Source organism: Cervus canadensis, chromosome 18, assembly GCF_019320065.1.
Source record: "Cervus canadensis isolate Bull #8, Minnesota chromosome 18, ASM1932006v1, whole genome shotgun sequence".
Lineage (NCBI taxonomy): Eukaryota > Metazoa > Chordata > Mammalia > Artiodactyla > Cervidae > Cervus > Cervus canadensis.
The window spans coordinates 29,579,841-29,596,531 of record NC_057403.1 but is presented as its reverse complement, the minus strand read 5'-3'; the positions used below and the strand labels follow the sequence as shown (position 1 = coordinate 29,596,531).

Below are 16,691 nucleotides of genomic sequence, written 5' to 3'. Positions count from 1 at the left end.
GAAAAGTGAAAGTGAAGTCACTCAGTCGTGTCCTACTCTTAGTGACCCCATGGGCTGCAGCCTACCAGGCTCCTCCGTCCACGGGATTTTCCAGGCAAGAGTACTGCAGTGGGGTGCCAGTATGACTACCTTATATAATTTTCTGGAATTTGTTTCCAAATGATCCCCTGGCCAAGGGGAGAGGGCAGCAGGGGTCGAAGTGATAAGTGCTGGCGTCTGAGCCCGGCGCTGTGGAAGCTGAGTGATGGGGGCAGGGGCACATGGTATGATTCTTTTCACTTGTTCGTGTTTGAGATTAAACACAATAACTTTTAAAAAATTTTTCAGGTAGCCAACTTTATCCAAGTAAGTATTAAAATTTGAGTTTGGTTTTCCTGTTCTTTTCTCCATTCAATATTCATGACACTGGGCACTGTTGGAGATATGGTGAATTGTCCTCATGGACATTACATTCTAAGTGGGGTATACAGATTTTTTTAAACAATATAACAGATTCCATATATCAGTAAGTTTTATGCAGATAATAAAGCAGGGCATCAAGCCAGAGAATGCCTGGAGTGGAGCAAAGGTTAGCTAACTCAGGTCAAGTTGTTAAGGTCTGGGGGGCGGCTCTCTAAGAAAGTCTCATTTGAGCAAGGAATGGATGGAGAGAAGGACCCACCAAGTAAAGATCTAAGGGAAAAACTTCTTTTGGGGAGGGGGGCACACTATACAGCATGCAGGATCCTAGTTCCCAGACCAGGGATCAAACCCATGCCCCCTGCAGTGGAAGCTCAGAGTCTTCACCACTGCACCACCAGGGAAGTCCCAGGAAGAACGTTTTTGTCAGAAGAAAGCATGTGCAAAGGTCCTGAGATGGGCTTAGTGGTACCAGATGAGGAGAGAAAAAAAGGAGAGAAAATCATAATAATTTTAAAATGTTAATAAAAGTGCGGTTTAAAAAAACAAGAGGCCCTCAGGTACGAGCCAGAATCAAGAAACAGCCTCAAGGCTCCTAGATGTCCTCACTGCAACCTGGAACACAAAAAGAAGATCTTGGAGATGAGAGGGTTGGCCCCAGGCAAGAGGACAGCATGACCCAGGTGGCCAAACCGGGGTGGCCAAAGGCAGGCCAAGGGATTGCCCTACTCCAGCTCAGCGGATGCAGGGGTCACACAGTCTCATATGAGGCGGGGCCTCCGAGGGGCCAGGAACTTGTGAGGTGCTTCAGAGATACACACCGTTCACCCCACCACCACTGTGACTGCATCCTGTGTGCATCCCCACTGTGTACACACACCTTCTCCACCTCCTTAAATAAGTGTGACCAGCTCCCGAGGCACTGAATCCCCATTACCAAGCCCATGGCTCACCATACAGAAGATACCAATCAGTGCTTGCTGAGTGAACAGGGAAGCCTCCAATTTCAAGGACTCTCCCAAAGTTTTCAGGCAGGCAAGGCTGCCTGGTGCATTTCAAGGCAAGCAGAAGCCAGTGGCTGGCTCTCTGTGGCTCCATCCATCCACCAGGTTCCTGCTGAGACAGGGGTGAGTGGGATCAGCGGCGGGCTCTGAAGCCACCCACGGGAGGCAGGCTCAGGTGCCAAGTGCCCTCACAGGAGGGAGGATCAGACTATTTCTGGAACGGAGGCTGTGGAGCCATACCAGCCGGTGTGGAAGACGCCAAGTTCAGAGTTGCTGAGAAGCCCATGAGCTAGGGACTCAGTTCAGAGCTTAACGATAAAACTTTTTATTATAACCCCTTTATAAAGAATTTAAAAAATAATAGTCATTAAAGAAAAAAAAGCATAAAAACAAGAATTACCATTAGTCATACCTACTCCAGGGCACCCTCCTGACTTCCCCCTGCCTGGGTCGGCTACTCCACCGGAGCACATGACCACTTCTGTCCTAATACTCAACCCTCTAGCCTACAAATGACCTGTTCGTCGAAGTCCCTGAAGGCATGTCGTGTCCCCTATCCCTCCGTGTGACCCTGCAAATCCAGTGTGGTGCCCGGAGTATAGGAGATAACTCGGTGTTTGTCAGATGATGCTCTACTAAGCAAATGCCGAGAACTGGAATATGAACTTCAGCGCCCTTAGCTGGGCTGTACAAGCATGTTCTTGAAAGTCAGTTCCCTGGAACTTAGAAGTTCCCAGGTGAGCCCTCAGAAGCCTGCATACCCCATAATTAGACCCATAATTACAGGGCCATGATAAAAGGACCAAATGTCATCTCCTTTTGCCATTGTTGTTTTCGCTACAGGCAAATGGACCCACCCACTCCCGGTCCACCAGGGAAATCTGGAGAACTTTTGCCCAACGCCCCAAGAACAAGAGCTCCGGGGTGCAGGAGGCCTACGCAGCTGCTCTGAAGAAAACTCACTGCATAATAACCGGATGGTCACAAGAACAAGGTGACTGTGAGAGACAGTGTGTGGGCGTCACAGGTCTCTGGAATCAGAATTAGAAGGAACTTTAGGAGATGGGCTTCCACTGTCCAGTCAAAGAGCAAATGGTGGCAGGGGGTGCCTTTCTGGACATGGGGCAGCCCCATCAAAGGAAGGTTCGGGAAGGAAGTCAAACTCGAGGAGGGGCTGGGACAGGTGAGGGGAACAGCCAGCCTGCACCCTCAGCTGTCGTGGGAGGGGGCCTGCTAGCTCCATTTGCAGAGGAAGAGGTGAAGGCCATTTAACCCTGGGGAGACACATGTTCAAAAGTGGTGATGTCAGGACTTTCCTGATGGCCAGTGGTTAAGAGTCCATCTTGCAATGCAGGGGACATGGGTTTGATCCCTGGTCAGGGAACAAAGACCCCATATCCTGTGGAGAAGACCCAGTGCAGCCAAATAAAAAAAGTAAATAAAAAGTGGTGACTTCACATTTTCAGAGCCTAGTGAAGGACCCTAATCCCCAGGGCAGATTCAGGGGCCACCAAACTCAGTCCAGGCTTCCCAGGTGGGATGCTAGTGGTAAAGAACTCACCTGCCAATGCAGGAGACTTAAGGGATGTGGGTTCGAATCCTGGGTCAGGAAGATGCCCTGGAGGAGGGCATAGCAACCCACTCCAGTGTTCTTGCCTGGAGAATCCCATGGAGAGAGGAGCCTGGCAGGCTACAGTCCACAGGGCCACAGAGTCGGACACAACTAAAGTGACTTAGCACAAACTCAGCCCAGTGGCCAAGCCCCATGGAAGGAAATATAGCATTCACCTGCTGAGGCCCTGTGAGTCCCTCAGAGATGGCAGAAAGGATGAGCGCTCTTCTAGAGGTCATTGGGATATTCTACTTTTTACACTCAACCAACAGACCCAGAAAGAGCAATAGGTCAGGTTAGATGAGCCAGGGCTCCATCACATGGCCAACAGGTGGCAGGAGCTGGTTATCAACACCTGGCCTGGCTGAACAGGACAGTGACAGCCGGCTCCTTGCCACAGTTGCCCTTTCCTGAGGAGTTGGCCTCGCTGATTCTCGAGTCTACTGAATGTGGGCCTCACACAGCCCCTTGTGGGTCTCAGCGGGAGCCAGAGTAAGAAGCCTGGGGCACCCTTGGGATCTCAGGATGGCAACTTAAGTAGTACCTCCCAGGACTTTCCTGGTGGGCCAGTGGTTGAGACTCCATGTTCCCAAAGCAGGGGACAAGACTTTGATCCTTGGCCAGGGAACTAAGGTCTCACATGCACACTTTGCAGACTAAAATATAAAATAAAAAAAATAAAAGAAGAAGAAGCATGTCCTATTCCTCCATGTACCAGAGAGGAAGGTGACTAAGATGCTAAAGTTCTTATTCCAAATTCCCCTTTTGCTAAAGTGAGCTTGAGTGGGATTTTGAGCTGGCAGCTGCAAAAGCACCTCCTGGGTCACAGGGAGTGCTAAGTGCTGGCAACTCAGTGAGGAGCGAGACAGGTCCCCCAGGGCTTCCTGAGAGGTTAGCAGCGGTCTGCGGCACGGCGCTTTTAACAAGAGAAAGTTGCCTGTGAAAAACCACTCTTACCTAGACAGTATTTCTTTCTAAAACACCATAGAACAAAGATGGGAAGGAAATATTTCCCCAGTTGGGTCAGGCCCTCTCAGTTAACATGATGTCTGGGCCTTTTCTCTGTGACATTTCACCATAACTAGTTAAATATTAACCCAGAGTACGACCGTCTCTCCCACTAGATTTTGGGTAGAGATCCATGAGGGTAAAGATCGTGCTGCCTACTCATATTTTTGGCTGAATCTTCCACATCAAACCTAGTGCCTTACACAGAGCAGCATTTAAGAGCTGCTATGAAATAAACAGATGACAGTGGACACCTGTGGTGAGCTTCATGAGATTTTTATTTTCTTCTTTGGAAATAACTGTATTCTCTTAATTTTTTTTTTAAAATAATGAAGTTTATGACTTCTAAAATCCAAAGTAAAAAAAATATTCTGGGAAAGAGATATTAATCACAAAACCAATCATAAAAACCAGAAAGGACTTGGGAAAAAAAACAAAAACAGGCTTCTGATGGCAGAGTGGGGGGTGCTAAGCATGGGAAAGTCAGTTCTAAGGTTGCAGAGAAACCTGAGCTAACTCATTTCTCCTTTGGTTCAAATCCTCGGCCACCTGACTCACCTAAAACCCCATCATTGGGAGAGAAGCAGGAACAAAAGCATGAGAAGAAAAGAGGACAGTGCAGGAAGGGAAGAGGCCCACGCACAGCAACTACCGAAGCCCGCATACCCTAGAGCCCGTGCTGTGAACAGGAGAAGCCACGGTGATGGGAAGCCGGAGCATCGCAACTACAGAGTAGCCCCCGCTCGCTGCAACTAGAGAAAAGCCCTCGCAACAACAAAGAGCCAGTGCAGCCAAAAACAAATAAATAAATACAAATTATTTTGGGAAAAAAAAAAAAGAAGAGGCCCTGCCATAGGCAGGCGGTACAAAGGCGCCCAGCTAACCCTCTGTATCCCATAGTGTGTAAGTAAGACGTCAGCCAAGTTCACCAACCTCAGAAAGAAAAAAGGCCTACAGTGCGGGCCCTTCCTCCCTCCAGGCAGCAGACACCCCGCCAACAGACAGCGGTTTCTCTCTCCTCTGACTCCTGTTACCTGGGTGCCCCTGGAGGCTTCTGAGGCTGTGGTCTCTACTGTGAAAGTTCTCTCGGTTCCTCCTCTTTAAGAAATGCCTTTGAAGGTTACATACCCCTACATTCACACATTCCCCTACTCTGGGAGTGAGCACCCATCTCATAGACAAGGAAGGATATGATTTCTGCCCTGGAGAAGCCCTCCTGCTCAACATGGAAACAGGAGAAACAGCGGTCACTACCATGAGACCGGTGATACTGGGGGCTGAGAGTTCAGAGAAAGGATTACACCCGGGCTGGAGCAGTCTTAGGAGACTGCCCGGAGGAAGCTGCTCACGGCGGTTCTTCTCTGCTCGTCCACATGCCGAGCATGGTCTGGGGCTGGCTGCACTGAGCAGTTCTATATCTGAATCCTGCTAAATTTAACTGAAGTCTACTAGATTTGTAGGCAGGCCTCCCACGCCCAGCACAGAAGGACCACCATCGGGATCGATGCACTTACAATGCCATGGGCTTGGGCCACCTTGTTGCACAAGTCAGGACGCCACTTCTGAAGGGCCAGGTAGAAGGGATTTTTCAGGAGGTCCTCATCATACAGAGCCATATGGACTTCAGGTGGGGCAGATCGAGTCTCCTGGGACAAGAGAGGAAACAGCCGTAAATGACCACCTTCAGACTGGAGTGTCACATAACAGTTCTGATCTGGCAATGTCCTAAAAGCATCCCTGACATGCATCACTCTACAGATCTAACACACTGTCAGGAAAGATCAAAGAAAAGCCACAAGTTCCAAGATGACTTTTTTACTGGTTAAACATATAAATCATGTTCAGAAAATCTTGTTATGCTCCAAGTAATTGCAAAAGTAACAACAGCTATTTTCAGAACATCTTACATGACCCAAATTATGGTATTTTAAAGATACGCACGTTTTTAATGAAATATTTTAAGCATAACAGAAAAGTAGAGTAATAATGCTAACCTACCACCCAAGATAGCTCAGTCAGTAAAGAATCTGCCTGCAATGCAGGAGATCGGGGTTTGATTCCTGGGTTGGGAAGATCCCCTGGAGGAGGAAATGGCAACCCACTGCAGTATTCTTGCCTGGAGAATCCCATGGACAGAGGATCCTGGTGGGCTACAGCCCATGGGGTCACAAGAGTCAGACACGACTTAGCGACTAAACCACCGCCACCTCCCAGGATTACCAAATCTTACCACATTGCCATATCTGCCTCAGATTTCCTTTTCAGAAATAAAGTATATCAGAGTAGACTGGTTCCCCTATCTGCCCCCTCCCTCCCATCCTCTCCTCCCTGTTCAGAGACAACCACTATCTTAAAGCTGTTTCTATATCCTTCTTGCTGACATTTCTACTCCTTTAAAACTCATGTATATAATACAAAATCTTGCTTTATGGGCTTCAAAATCTACATAAATGGTATCACGCTGTAAGTCATCTGGAGCATATATTTTTCCATCTTTTCCATCAACGTTATGCTTTCAAGTTCTATCAGTGCTGATCCACACAGCTCCTATTAAGTTACTAATTTCTGCTATACTGTATGAAGTGAACATGACACAATTAATCTAATACCCTATACTTAAGTTGGTTCCACATTTTCAGTATTACAAATAATGCTGACACCAACACTCTCACACTCTTATGTGTTCCTGGAGTACACATCTAGGAATGTCACTAGGAGAGGTACTAGTGACCTACACCTTCACCAGATGCTGACAACACTGGACCACTTTCGACCTCCCTGCAAAGTCCATGAGCACTCCCCTTCCTCCTATCACATCCTAGCCAGTGCTTCTTGGAGTTGTCAGACCAGCTCATTTATGCCAGTCTAGGTATAAAATAGCTACTTCGCTGTTTCTAATTTTCATTTCTTTAATGAAGTTGAACATCACTTCTTTATGTGCTATAAATTACCATGTTTTTTGGCCACTTTTCTAACGCGTTGTTGGCCCTTTTCTTTCCCATTGGTAGCTCTCTTGACATCTGGACACTAAAAGATGTTGCAAATATCTTCTCCTGATCTGTGACTTGTCTCTTCATTTTTCCAAATGAGTGTTTTCAGAAATAAAAGTGTTTTATTTTAATGTAGTTGAACTTGTCCATCTTTGCCTTACTGGTCAATGGTCTTGGGAGCTAAGGCAATCCTACCATCTTGGCATGCCCCCTTGTAAACTAACTTCACCATTTCCCCATGAGAAGGTGAAGTCTATTTCCCCATCTCTCAAATTTGAGCCATCCCTGTGGTTTGCTTTAACCAACCAAGCAGACAGAATTGATGTTCTGCGATTCTGAGTGTCAGCCTCAAGAGACCTTGCAGATTTCACTTTCATTCATTTGGCACCATGTGATCACCATGCAATAGAGAAGCCCATGGGATGAAAGCCCATGGAGGGAGAGAGGGGGGGTCCAGTAAGCAAAGCCAGCCCACTAGTGCAACCACACTAGTGAGCACAGGTGAGACGAGCGGAAGACCCACCTTGCCAGCCCACAGAATTGTAAGGAACAATAAACTATAGCAGTTGTAAGTCACGAATCTGGGGGCTGGCTGGTTATGCAGCCAAGGCTACCTGAAACCACAACCTGTCCAACTCCAAGGCCACAAAAATAGTCCCTGTAATTTCTAAGACTCTTAAAAGTTTTTCATTTTTTGGAATTCAATTCATCTTTATTTTTATATATGCTATAAACTGGGCATCTAATTTTTTTCTGAAGGTAATCTTAGTTTGGTCAGGGTCTTATAACAAAATACAATAGACTGAGGAGACTTAAACAACAAACTTTATTCCTCACAGTTCTGGAGGCTGGGGGTCAAAAATCAAGGTGCTACTATAGTAGATCTTGTTCTTGGTGAGGGTCCACGTCTTGGACTGTATGTGGTCACCTTCTCACTATAACCTCAAATAGTAGAGAAAGAGTTCTCCTGTCACTTCTGCCTTTTATAAGGCCACTAATCCCATCATGAGGGCCCTACCTTCATGGCCTAACCTAACCCCAATTAGATCTCAAAGCCCCATCTCCAAATACCACCACATTTAGGATTAGGGATTCAACATATGAATTTGGGCTGGCTGGGGGCATGGCGGGGGGGGGGGGAGCCAAACATTCGGTCCATAGCATAAGCCAACTGTTCCATCATCGTCTTTTATATACTGTATCCCTTTCACACCAGCTGGTAATGCTACCTTTGTCAAATTCCAACTCCCCACGTAAGTTTGGCCTATTTCTGGGCCGTACTGTTTCAATGGTCTTGACCAGTGCCATCCAACAGATTTATGTGAGAAGTGTAACTGTATTTACATTACACATAATTACATACATTATTTAAAATTTTCTAGTAGTCATATTTTTAAAACTGAAATTAATTTTAATTATCTTATTTAATATAGGCACAATATATTTCCAACATGTGAACTATGCTTTAAAATTATTGACGTATTTTACATTCTGTTTACTTCTACCGAGTCTTCAAAATCTGATGTGTATTCTGCTCAATTCATAGTAGCCTCATTTCAAATACTTAATAGCCACTTGTAGCTAGAAGTGATTACTTTAGGAGAGGATCAGACCACATTAGTTTACATAATTATGGCTTCATCATAAGCCTTGACATCTCATAGAGGAAGACTTCTCCCCCTGTTCTCCAAAGTTGTTCGGTTATACCTAATTCTCTACAATATCACATGAACTAGAGTCAGTCTATCAATTCCATGAGATTTCTATTGGGAATTTTATTGTAACCACTAAATTTATAGACTGGAGAGTCAACATCTTTATAATAATGAATCATTCTTCATGAGCATGGTATGTCTTTCTACCTTCATCCTCTTTTACTTCTGCCAACTAAATTTTCTCCATTTGATCACAGATCATGGACTTCCCTGGTGGTCCACTGGTTAGGAATCCACCTGCAGAGGAAGTGGATTTGATATCCGGTCCAGGAGGATTCCTGGAGAAGGCAATGGCAACCCACTTCAGGACTCTTGCCTGGAAAATCCCATGGACAGAGGAGCCTGGTAGGCTGCAGTCCATGGGGTCACTAAGAGTCGGACCTGACTGAGCGACTTCGCTTTCACTTTTCACTTTCATGCATTGGAGAAGGAAATGGCAACCCGCTCCAGTGTTCTTGCCTGGAGAATCCCAGGGACGGGGGAGCCTGGTGGGCAGCCGTCTATGGGGTCGCACAGAGTCGGACACGACTGAAGCGACTTAGCAGCAGCAGCAGCCAGGAGGATTCCACAGGCCACAGGGCAACTAAGCCCAAGCGCCACAACTACCGAGCCTGTGCCCTAGAGCCCACAAGAAGCAGCTACTGAGCCTGTGTGCCACGAACACCGCAGCCTGCACACTCCAGGGCCTGTGCGCTGCAACCAGGGAAGCCACCACAGTCAGAAGCCCACGCACCACAAAGAAAGGGAAGCCCCCACTCACCACAACTAGAGAGAGCCTGCGCACAGCAATGAAGACACAGAACAGCCAGAATGTAATTTTCGTGAAAGATCACAGACCATGTATAACCTTTATTAGACATTATTTATATATTCTATAAAGATCTGCTCCTGTTGTGAATGGGGCTTCCAATACACCTAGTCTACTCCCCTGACCATATATCAGTGTGGTTTTTACTGAAGTATGAGACAGGAATATGAAAAATGGACACAGAAAAGGAATCAGAGTTTTGGCCACGTTATTTCACCTCTCTGAGCCTCCATCTCAGTTTTGAACAATGGAGAAAATGAATACTTGTCTTACAGGATTTCCATTTACATGCTACCCTCACTATTTTTGCCACTCTACACACCAATGTACTGTCACTTTCTGTTAGCCCACATGGTGCTTTCGTGAGAATTACAAAAAGGCACCCCATCTTTCCCGTAGGTACAGCCCTGTGCCAAAGCGCATGGCTTAGTAAGCAGCTCATAGGCTACACACTAGCCTAGTTGGCCAACACCTCTTCTCCCCCGGGGTAGGTCACTTGTGCAATAAATAACCTTCACAGTTGTACACAACGGCTCTATTGTTAATGTTTGACATTTTCCTTCAAACATCTACTCCCATTTAAAATGTATTTTTAAAAGAACCCTTATCACTACTTTAAATGGAAAAACAGCATCACTTCCGATTCAGATAATCTTATAATTAAAAATGATAAAGCCAAAAAAAAAAATGATAAAGCCAATTGACATTATTTAAAAGCTGGCTAGATACCACTGCCTGCCAAAGGTTCTGAACTCGAGCCTCTTCTTTTCATTAAAAAGAGAAAATTAGCAACAGTAAAGGGCATCAAGTAATCTTACCCTTGATACAAGCAGATGAATGAAATATAAGTGAAAAACTGAATTACTTTTTCATTTTGTAACAGTATTCCAAAATGCCTCTTTGGGAAAACACCAGAACCGTATGCCTAAGTGCATTATGAATTCTATCCCTAAAGTCTAATGTTGAAAACAGCCACAATTTATTTGAGAGCATCCTTGGTCTAGACACTGTGATGACTTCTACACATTCTCATCCCACTGAATGCTCACAATAACTACAGGTAACCAAATACAACTAATGCTCACAATAACCACAGGTATCATTGCCCCATGTCGCAGATGAAGAAACTGAGGGTCAGTTGTCCAAATCAAGGTTAGATGGATGTCAGAATTTATTCTAACACTCATCCCTTTAACCACTGCATTCATCACGTAAAAATAATTATGCCTAGGGGTTATATCACACAAGCCACGGAGGCACAGACTCCACGCTGCATTTCCCTTATAGAAGAACTCCCCGTGACAGACAGCCAAACAGGCTCCGCATCAAATCCCCTCGGTCTGGTCCAGTCTGGGCTGTCCTGGCTGCAGGCCCTCCTGAGGACTGCCTGAAGAAGTCCCCTGAGCTCCCTGCAAATCCTCTTAGGGCGAAAAGCCTAGCATGAAAATGGCTCCATATAATCCCTTCGGCAGGCCCCAGCTCTGCAACCATTTAGGTATTTAAATCGTTGAAGGCAACTATTACTGGAGCCCAGATAATCCTTTTATGAGTCCCTACCAGAACAACTGGATAATATAATTTGGCTGGGGCAGAGTCACAAGAACACAAAGTTCTGTGCTGGTTCCGGACACAGCTGGTTCTACATGGCGGAGCACAAAAGTAAAGATGCTTAGATAAAAACCACACGAGAAACAGGATGAGACAAGGTCAGACTAAAACTGAGAAGGGACACTCCTCCTGCTCCTCAGACAGGATGCTGGCAGAGCCCCAACACCCGCGCCTACAAGATAGACCTGACCAGGGTGGGCTCTGATGGAGGAACGAACCACCTCGCTGGGAAGCAAGAAGACTTAAAACCCAGAAACAGAAGAGTGCCAGGAAAGGTAAGGAGAAAGCAGTGCCAGGGATGGGGTTGGGCTGGGGCGTGTGGGGGGCATCCTTGGCAGGGACCACAGCAGGGCCAAAGAAAGCATCAGGAGGCTGGAACATGTTCCTGGGGAGCACAGGAATAAACTCAAGGCTAAACTCTTCTTGACCAGTTGTGAAAATGAGCTCTGAGAAATAATAAGAATCCAGACAGAACAGGTCAGAGAGGGGCAGCAAGAGAAGGGAAGGGCCCTGAATGTCACGTCAAAACGCTGGGTTCAAATGCATGAACTGTAAACAGAGAAGACTCTCAGCACCCACTGCTGGTGAATGGGATGGAGCTGGCTGTTTTTCAGTCCAAGTCATATGCCTGCTCTTGGACATCAGTCTCCTGGTTGCCAATGACTGAATCCTGTCCAGCAGTAGGGATACAGAGAACTCTGCCCAGCACTGTTCTTGACCTTTTGGTCCCAGTGTTAAAAATATGTAATAATCAGGGACTTCCCTGGTGGTCCAATGGCTAAGGCTCTGCACTCTCAATGCAGGGGGCCCAGGTTAGATCCCTGGTCGGGGAACTACTAATAGCTCCCACACAACAAAACTAAAAAATCCTGCACGCCATAACAAAGACAGAAGATCCTGTGTGCCACTACTAAGACTTGGCACAGCCAAATAAATTAAAAAAAATACTAATATGTAATAATGCTTAATGTCAGAGCTGAATTCTTATACAGGGGTATGTGCTTTAAAAAATCTGACAAGTTTACTTGCAAGAATTGGTTTTGTATTTTAAAGTCACATGTGAGGGAAAGAGGTATGAAACCTCATATAAAACTCCTTAAAAAAAAACCCACAAAATTCCACCCTTTCTTAAGTGCAAATGATGAAATGATTTACAGAAAATCCAAGTGAAGTTAGTCAGAGGTACCAAATACCCTTGCACATGAATTATTTGAGGTTATTTTGAAAAGGAGAGTCAAGCGAGGCCTCAGCCCAGTGCTGGGCATTTTAGGAGGTGGTGTGCACACCCGTGGTTTTGTGGTCTTCAACTGTCCTGCCAGCCCAGATGAGTCTTTGTTATCAGGGACCACCTGGTGATAGTGTGCAGCCTAGCTCAGCAGAAGCTAGCCCAGGAAAGCCTGCACCTCCCAGAGATGCACTCCCTGACCATAGACCCTGACCAGGCGTATTCTCCAGTTGATGAGCAATATTCTCCAGCGGGCTTCATGTGTGACTCAGAAGGAAAAGGCAGAAAGGGAAAACTTGGTATGCATCTCTGCCTAATACCAAATGGAAGCAATTTGATGATGTAACGTGTGGTATTACAGTCACTTGTGTCCTTCTGTTAACGTCTATGGCTCCTGTCCATACGCTTCTCAAAGCTCTTCTTCAAAGCACTTTGAAGCCTGGCTGCCTGACTCCCTGCAGATGTGCAGTAACTGCTGGTCCACTTGAACAAAATGACAGTGAGGTGTTAGAGGAAGATTGAGCTCCCAGGGAGGGATTATATTTCTCCCAGGAGCTGGAAATCCACCGCCCACATGCAGGGGAGGATGAGGGGCTGGGCCTGCAAGCGCTGGCAAAAAGCCAAAACCAAACGTGCCCAGAGCAGGCTAAGCACAGAGCTGACTGGAATGTGGAGCCTCACAGTGGGAGAGAAGGCCTCAGGGCTGGAAGCAGGGAAGTTTGGAGGGACACAGCTACCCCTCAGAAAGCCACTCCACACCCTGTTCCTGGGAATGCAGGGGAGTCACTGGACCAAACTCCCTTGGGCAGGAGCACCAAGGACCACTTCTTGGTGCTCTCTCGGATGTGGAAGCAACCTCAGGACAAATCGTGTCTGACTCTTCGTGTCTGAACCCTTTCTAGATCTGGACTCGAGCATCACGTGGTCACATTCCCCTGCTCCTCTAGGGAAGGAGGAAGTTACTGGACACCAACCTAACCCTGGCACTTCATAAATGGAAAGCCCTGACTCAAACACTAACAGTGGTGTCCCTGGTGATCCAGTGGTTAAGACATTGCCTTCCAATGCAGGGGGTGCAGGTTCGATCCCTGGCTGGGGAGCTAAGATACCACATGCCTCAGGGCCAAAAAAAAAAAAAATCAAAAACACAGAACAGAAGCAATATTGTAACAAATTTCAATAAAGACTTTAAAAACTGTCTGAGGAGGAGACAGATGGGCTCCAGGCTAGGCATTTACAACTGGCCTATTCACACCTCCTGGGGTGGGAAGAAGATGAGCTCCAGGCCTGACATTCATCACCAGCCCCCTGTTTATATTTCCTGAAGCAAGAGACAAACGGGCTCCAGGATGACATATTTATGACCAGACTCCTGTCTATATTGCAAGATCTACACCTTGATATAAAAACCAGCAACAGGAATTGGGTAAATAACCAGACATTGGGCATTTTTATGGCAGGGGCAGAGTGAGGCTAAATCCTGTTAAAAGATCAGGTATGTCCCGGCCTTGGGCCAAGGGAGACATTTCACATGTGCAGAAAGGCTCCTTGGAGGTCAAAAAGGAGGGGGCACCACCCCGTAACATGTGATATTAAGGGCATTCCACAGACCTCTGGGCCAGAATCCATCCTGGAAAAAAGTTCTGCACACATATTGGGGAGGGTCCTAGAGCAGTTCAGGTGTGGAAAAAGAAACCAGGTAATTGGCTAAAGGTAAACAAAGACCCTGAAGAACTGTCCTGTGCTCACTTCAGCAACACATGCTACAGATACTAAAATCGGAAGAACCGTCCTATATAAATGACAATTGCCTCTGTTCTGTGCCCCTCCTCAAAGAGGGGACGTCCACACCCTTCCTCTCCGGGTGTGCATCTCTGTCTCGCTTCTGTCTTAACGAAACAATTTTTCTGTGCTTTCTCACACTTGTTATGCTTTGTCTCTAGTAAACTTTGTACCTGCATTTACATTTTTGGCTCTGTGAGAAATGCATTTTGCACTGGCGGCAGAGGTCAGGGAAAAATAGCTTCTAGCCTCTAGTGCTTGCTGTTCTGGTGGCTAGGATTCCTGGTTTTCATCCAGGCTACCCAGGTTCGATTCCTGGCTAGGAAATCAAGATCTCACTTCATGCCACTGCTTACTGCTGCCTGGCCAAGATCAGGTCCACATTGAAAGAAGAAAAAAAAAACACACTAACAGAGGCAGACATGTGTAGAACCAAATCCCAGCACCTGCCTTCATGAGAGCAACACAGTCCAAGAGCCACAAGGAGGCACGATGAGGACCCGGAGCCCAGGCCCTAGGCAAACACTACTGCTGCCCTCACAGCAGTGCTGCCACGTGGGATTGGCACAGGTGACAAGGCCAGGTGAGGAGAACTCACCGCAGATGTCCACCCAGCTTCAGGGCCCCGTCTGCTTTTCTGCCACTAGGACTTGTGAGACCTATCTGTTTCTGCTCCCATCTTGCATTCCCCCCCCCTCCCCCGCCCCAGGCCTTCAGGCCCTGACCTTTGATCCACTGCAAACCTGTCCACCTGAAAGACAGGATCTTTCCAACACTGAGACCTGAGCAGGACTACTCCACTCCCTATCAGATGCACTCTCAACTTCGCTTGGCATGGAGGCCCTCTTATTCCTGGCCTCCTGCCCACCTCTGCAGCTTCATCTCCTTCTGCTGTCCACAGAGCTCCCGGAAGAGATGGGCTCTCCTCCCTTCTACCCATTTTATCCTAAAAACTACTCTTGCTCTCGGTCAAGGCCCCATTTGGCTCATAGGTGGCTGAGACGGCCAAGGGCCACAGTATCACCACTGAAACATCCAATTAAAGGACAGACTGCTGCGTGAGAGATCTCTGAACCCAGCCCTCTGGATGGGGTTGGGGGCAGGGGTGGTTGCCTCAATGCCAAACCTGGCAAGGTGCCTGGAAATGTAAATATCCTGCTAACATCTGCTGCTCCTCTCTAGGGCTGGTGGAAGGGTGCACTATCTAATCAAAATAGGGGTCTCTCTTCCGGACACCCACAAAACTTGGAAAATTCCAGCTCCCAAGGCAAACTAGGAGTCCCCTACAGTTTCCTCTGCGCCTCATTCCCCGAATGTCCTAAATCCTCAAGGAAGACGCGCCACTTGCTCCCCGTGGCCCTGCACGACCGCAAGCGACCACGTCCCCAGCACCTCCAGGGGCGGCCAGAGCCGCAAGGCCTTGCTCACGCTCCAATGGGCAGTCCATTTTCAACGAAAAGAACTGAACAGACTCAGAATCCAGAACACCGCTTGGTGCTTCATAGTTTTCCCGGGGTAATCTTAACCCAGCAGGAAGAGGAGACCCCCGCCCCATGAGAGGCAGGCTAGCAGGGATTCCCTCCTCTCCCCCCAGCGCCTCCATCACCACGGGGACCACGACAGCCCGACTCGAGGATCAGCACCCCCATCCACAGCCTGCCATCCACAGCCTCCCCTCCACCCGCCCCGCCAGGCCTCCCTTAAACCCCTGAAGCCACCCAACCCGTGAGCGACGGCCCTGCCTATTGCTGCCCCCAAGTCTGAGCTCCCGGGATCCCAGACCTGCTAACCTGTCCTGATGCCGCGGGGGTCAGAGGGCGCACTCTTCGCCAACCCCACCCCTCGACCCGCAAACACACACGAGGGGCAGAGAGAGCCAGGATGCGGACGGGAGCTGGAGAGTGCGGGCGCGGCAGTCCACTCCGCGATGGGCCCAGGCCTCGGGGGCCTCCCGGGGACAGCCAGCCCAGCTTGGGGCGCCGGCGGAGGAAAGAGCCCCTCCCCCTTCTCCGCTCCGAGGCCCCGCCCGGCCTCTGGGCCCAGAGGCGCAGCCGTCCCGAGGGAAGGGAGGCGCGGGAGGAGACAGGAGGGAGGACACTTACTTAAAAGGCTACATAGTTTCACTCCCCGCCCTTCCAGGAGTGGCGCCGATACCTCCTGGCCCCTCGGTAGAGACCTCAGGGCCCACCACCCCAACGCGGCAGAACTGCTGCACCGCCCACCCCCGTTGGGCGGAGTCGCACCCTAGGACTCTGGTCAGACCAATGAGAAGCTGCCTTTATTCAGAGTGACGCGTGCGCAGAGCAATCATTGAGCCCGCCCAGCCGGGGGTGGGGCTCAGGAGGCGTGCAACACTTCCTACTCAGACTGGACCAGCCCAGAGCCACCGACTGCGCCTGCCTGGAACGGGAGGGGCGGGGCCGAAAAACACATCTGACACAAGGGGTGGGGTCCAAGCTCCGTTGCTGGACAGCGGGCTGGACTAGGATGGGGAGATAGGGCAGCCTTCCCGCCCCTCAGATTGCCCTTTACTACTCGGT

General features: G+C 48.3%; 1 protein-coding gene and 1 non-coding gene across 3 annotated transcripts in view; one reads left to right on the top strand and one right to left on the bottom strand.

Annotated features, from left to right (window-relative positions):
* ANKRD27 (ankyrin repeat domain 27) overlaps positions 1-16,388 on the bottom strand; it is a 59,302-nt gene extending 42,914 nt beyond the window's left edge. Inside the window, exons 1-2 of one of the 2 annotated variants that reach the window (XM_043435579.1) lie at positions 16,254-16,388; positions 5,538-5,669 (exon numbers count right to left, since the gene is read on the bottom strand). In XM_043435579.1, the coding sequence (XP_043291514.1) occupies positions 5,538-5,639 (102 nt within the window). In that variant the 5' untranslated portion in view covers positions 5,640-5,669; positions 16,254-16,388. The other variant, XM_043435578.1, reaches the window with a different exon arrangement.
* Positions 11,905-11,977, top strand: TRNAE-CUC. Its single transcript has one exon. It is a non-coding gene; the product is annotated as a tRNA-Glu (tRNA).
* Positions 16,389-16,691: the final 303 nt, after the last annotated feature.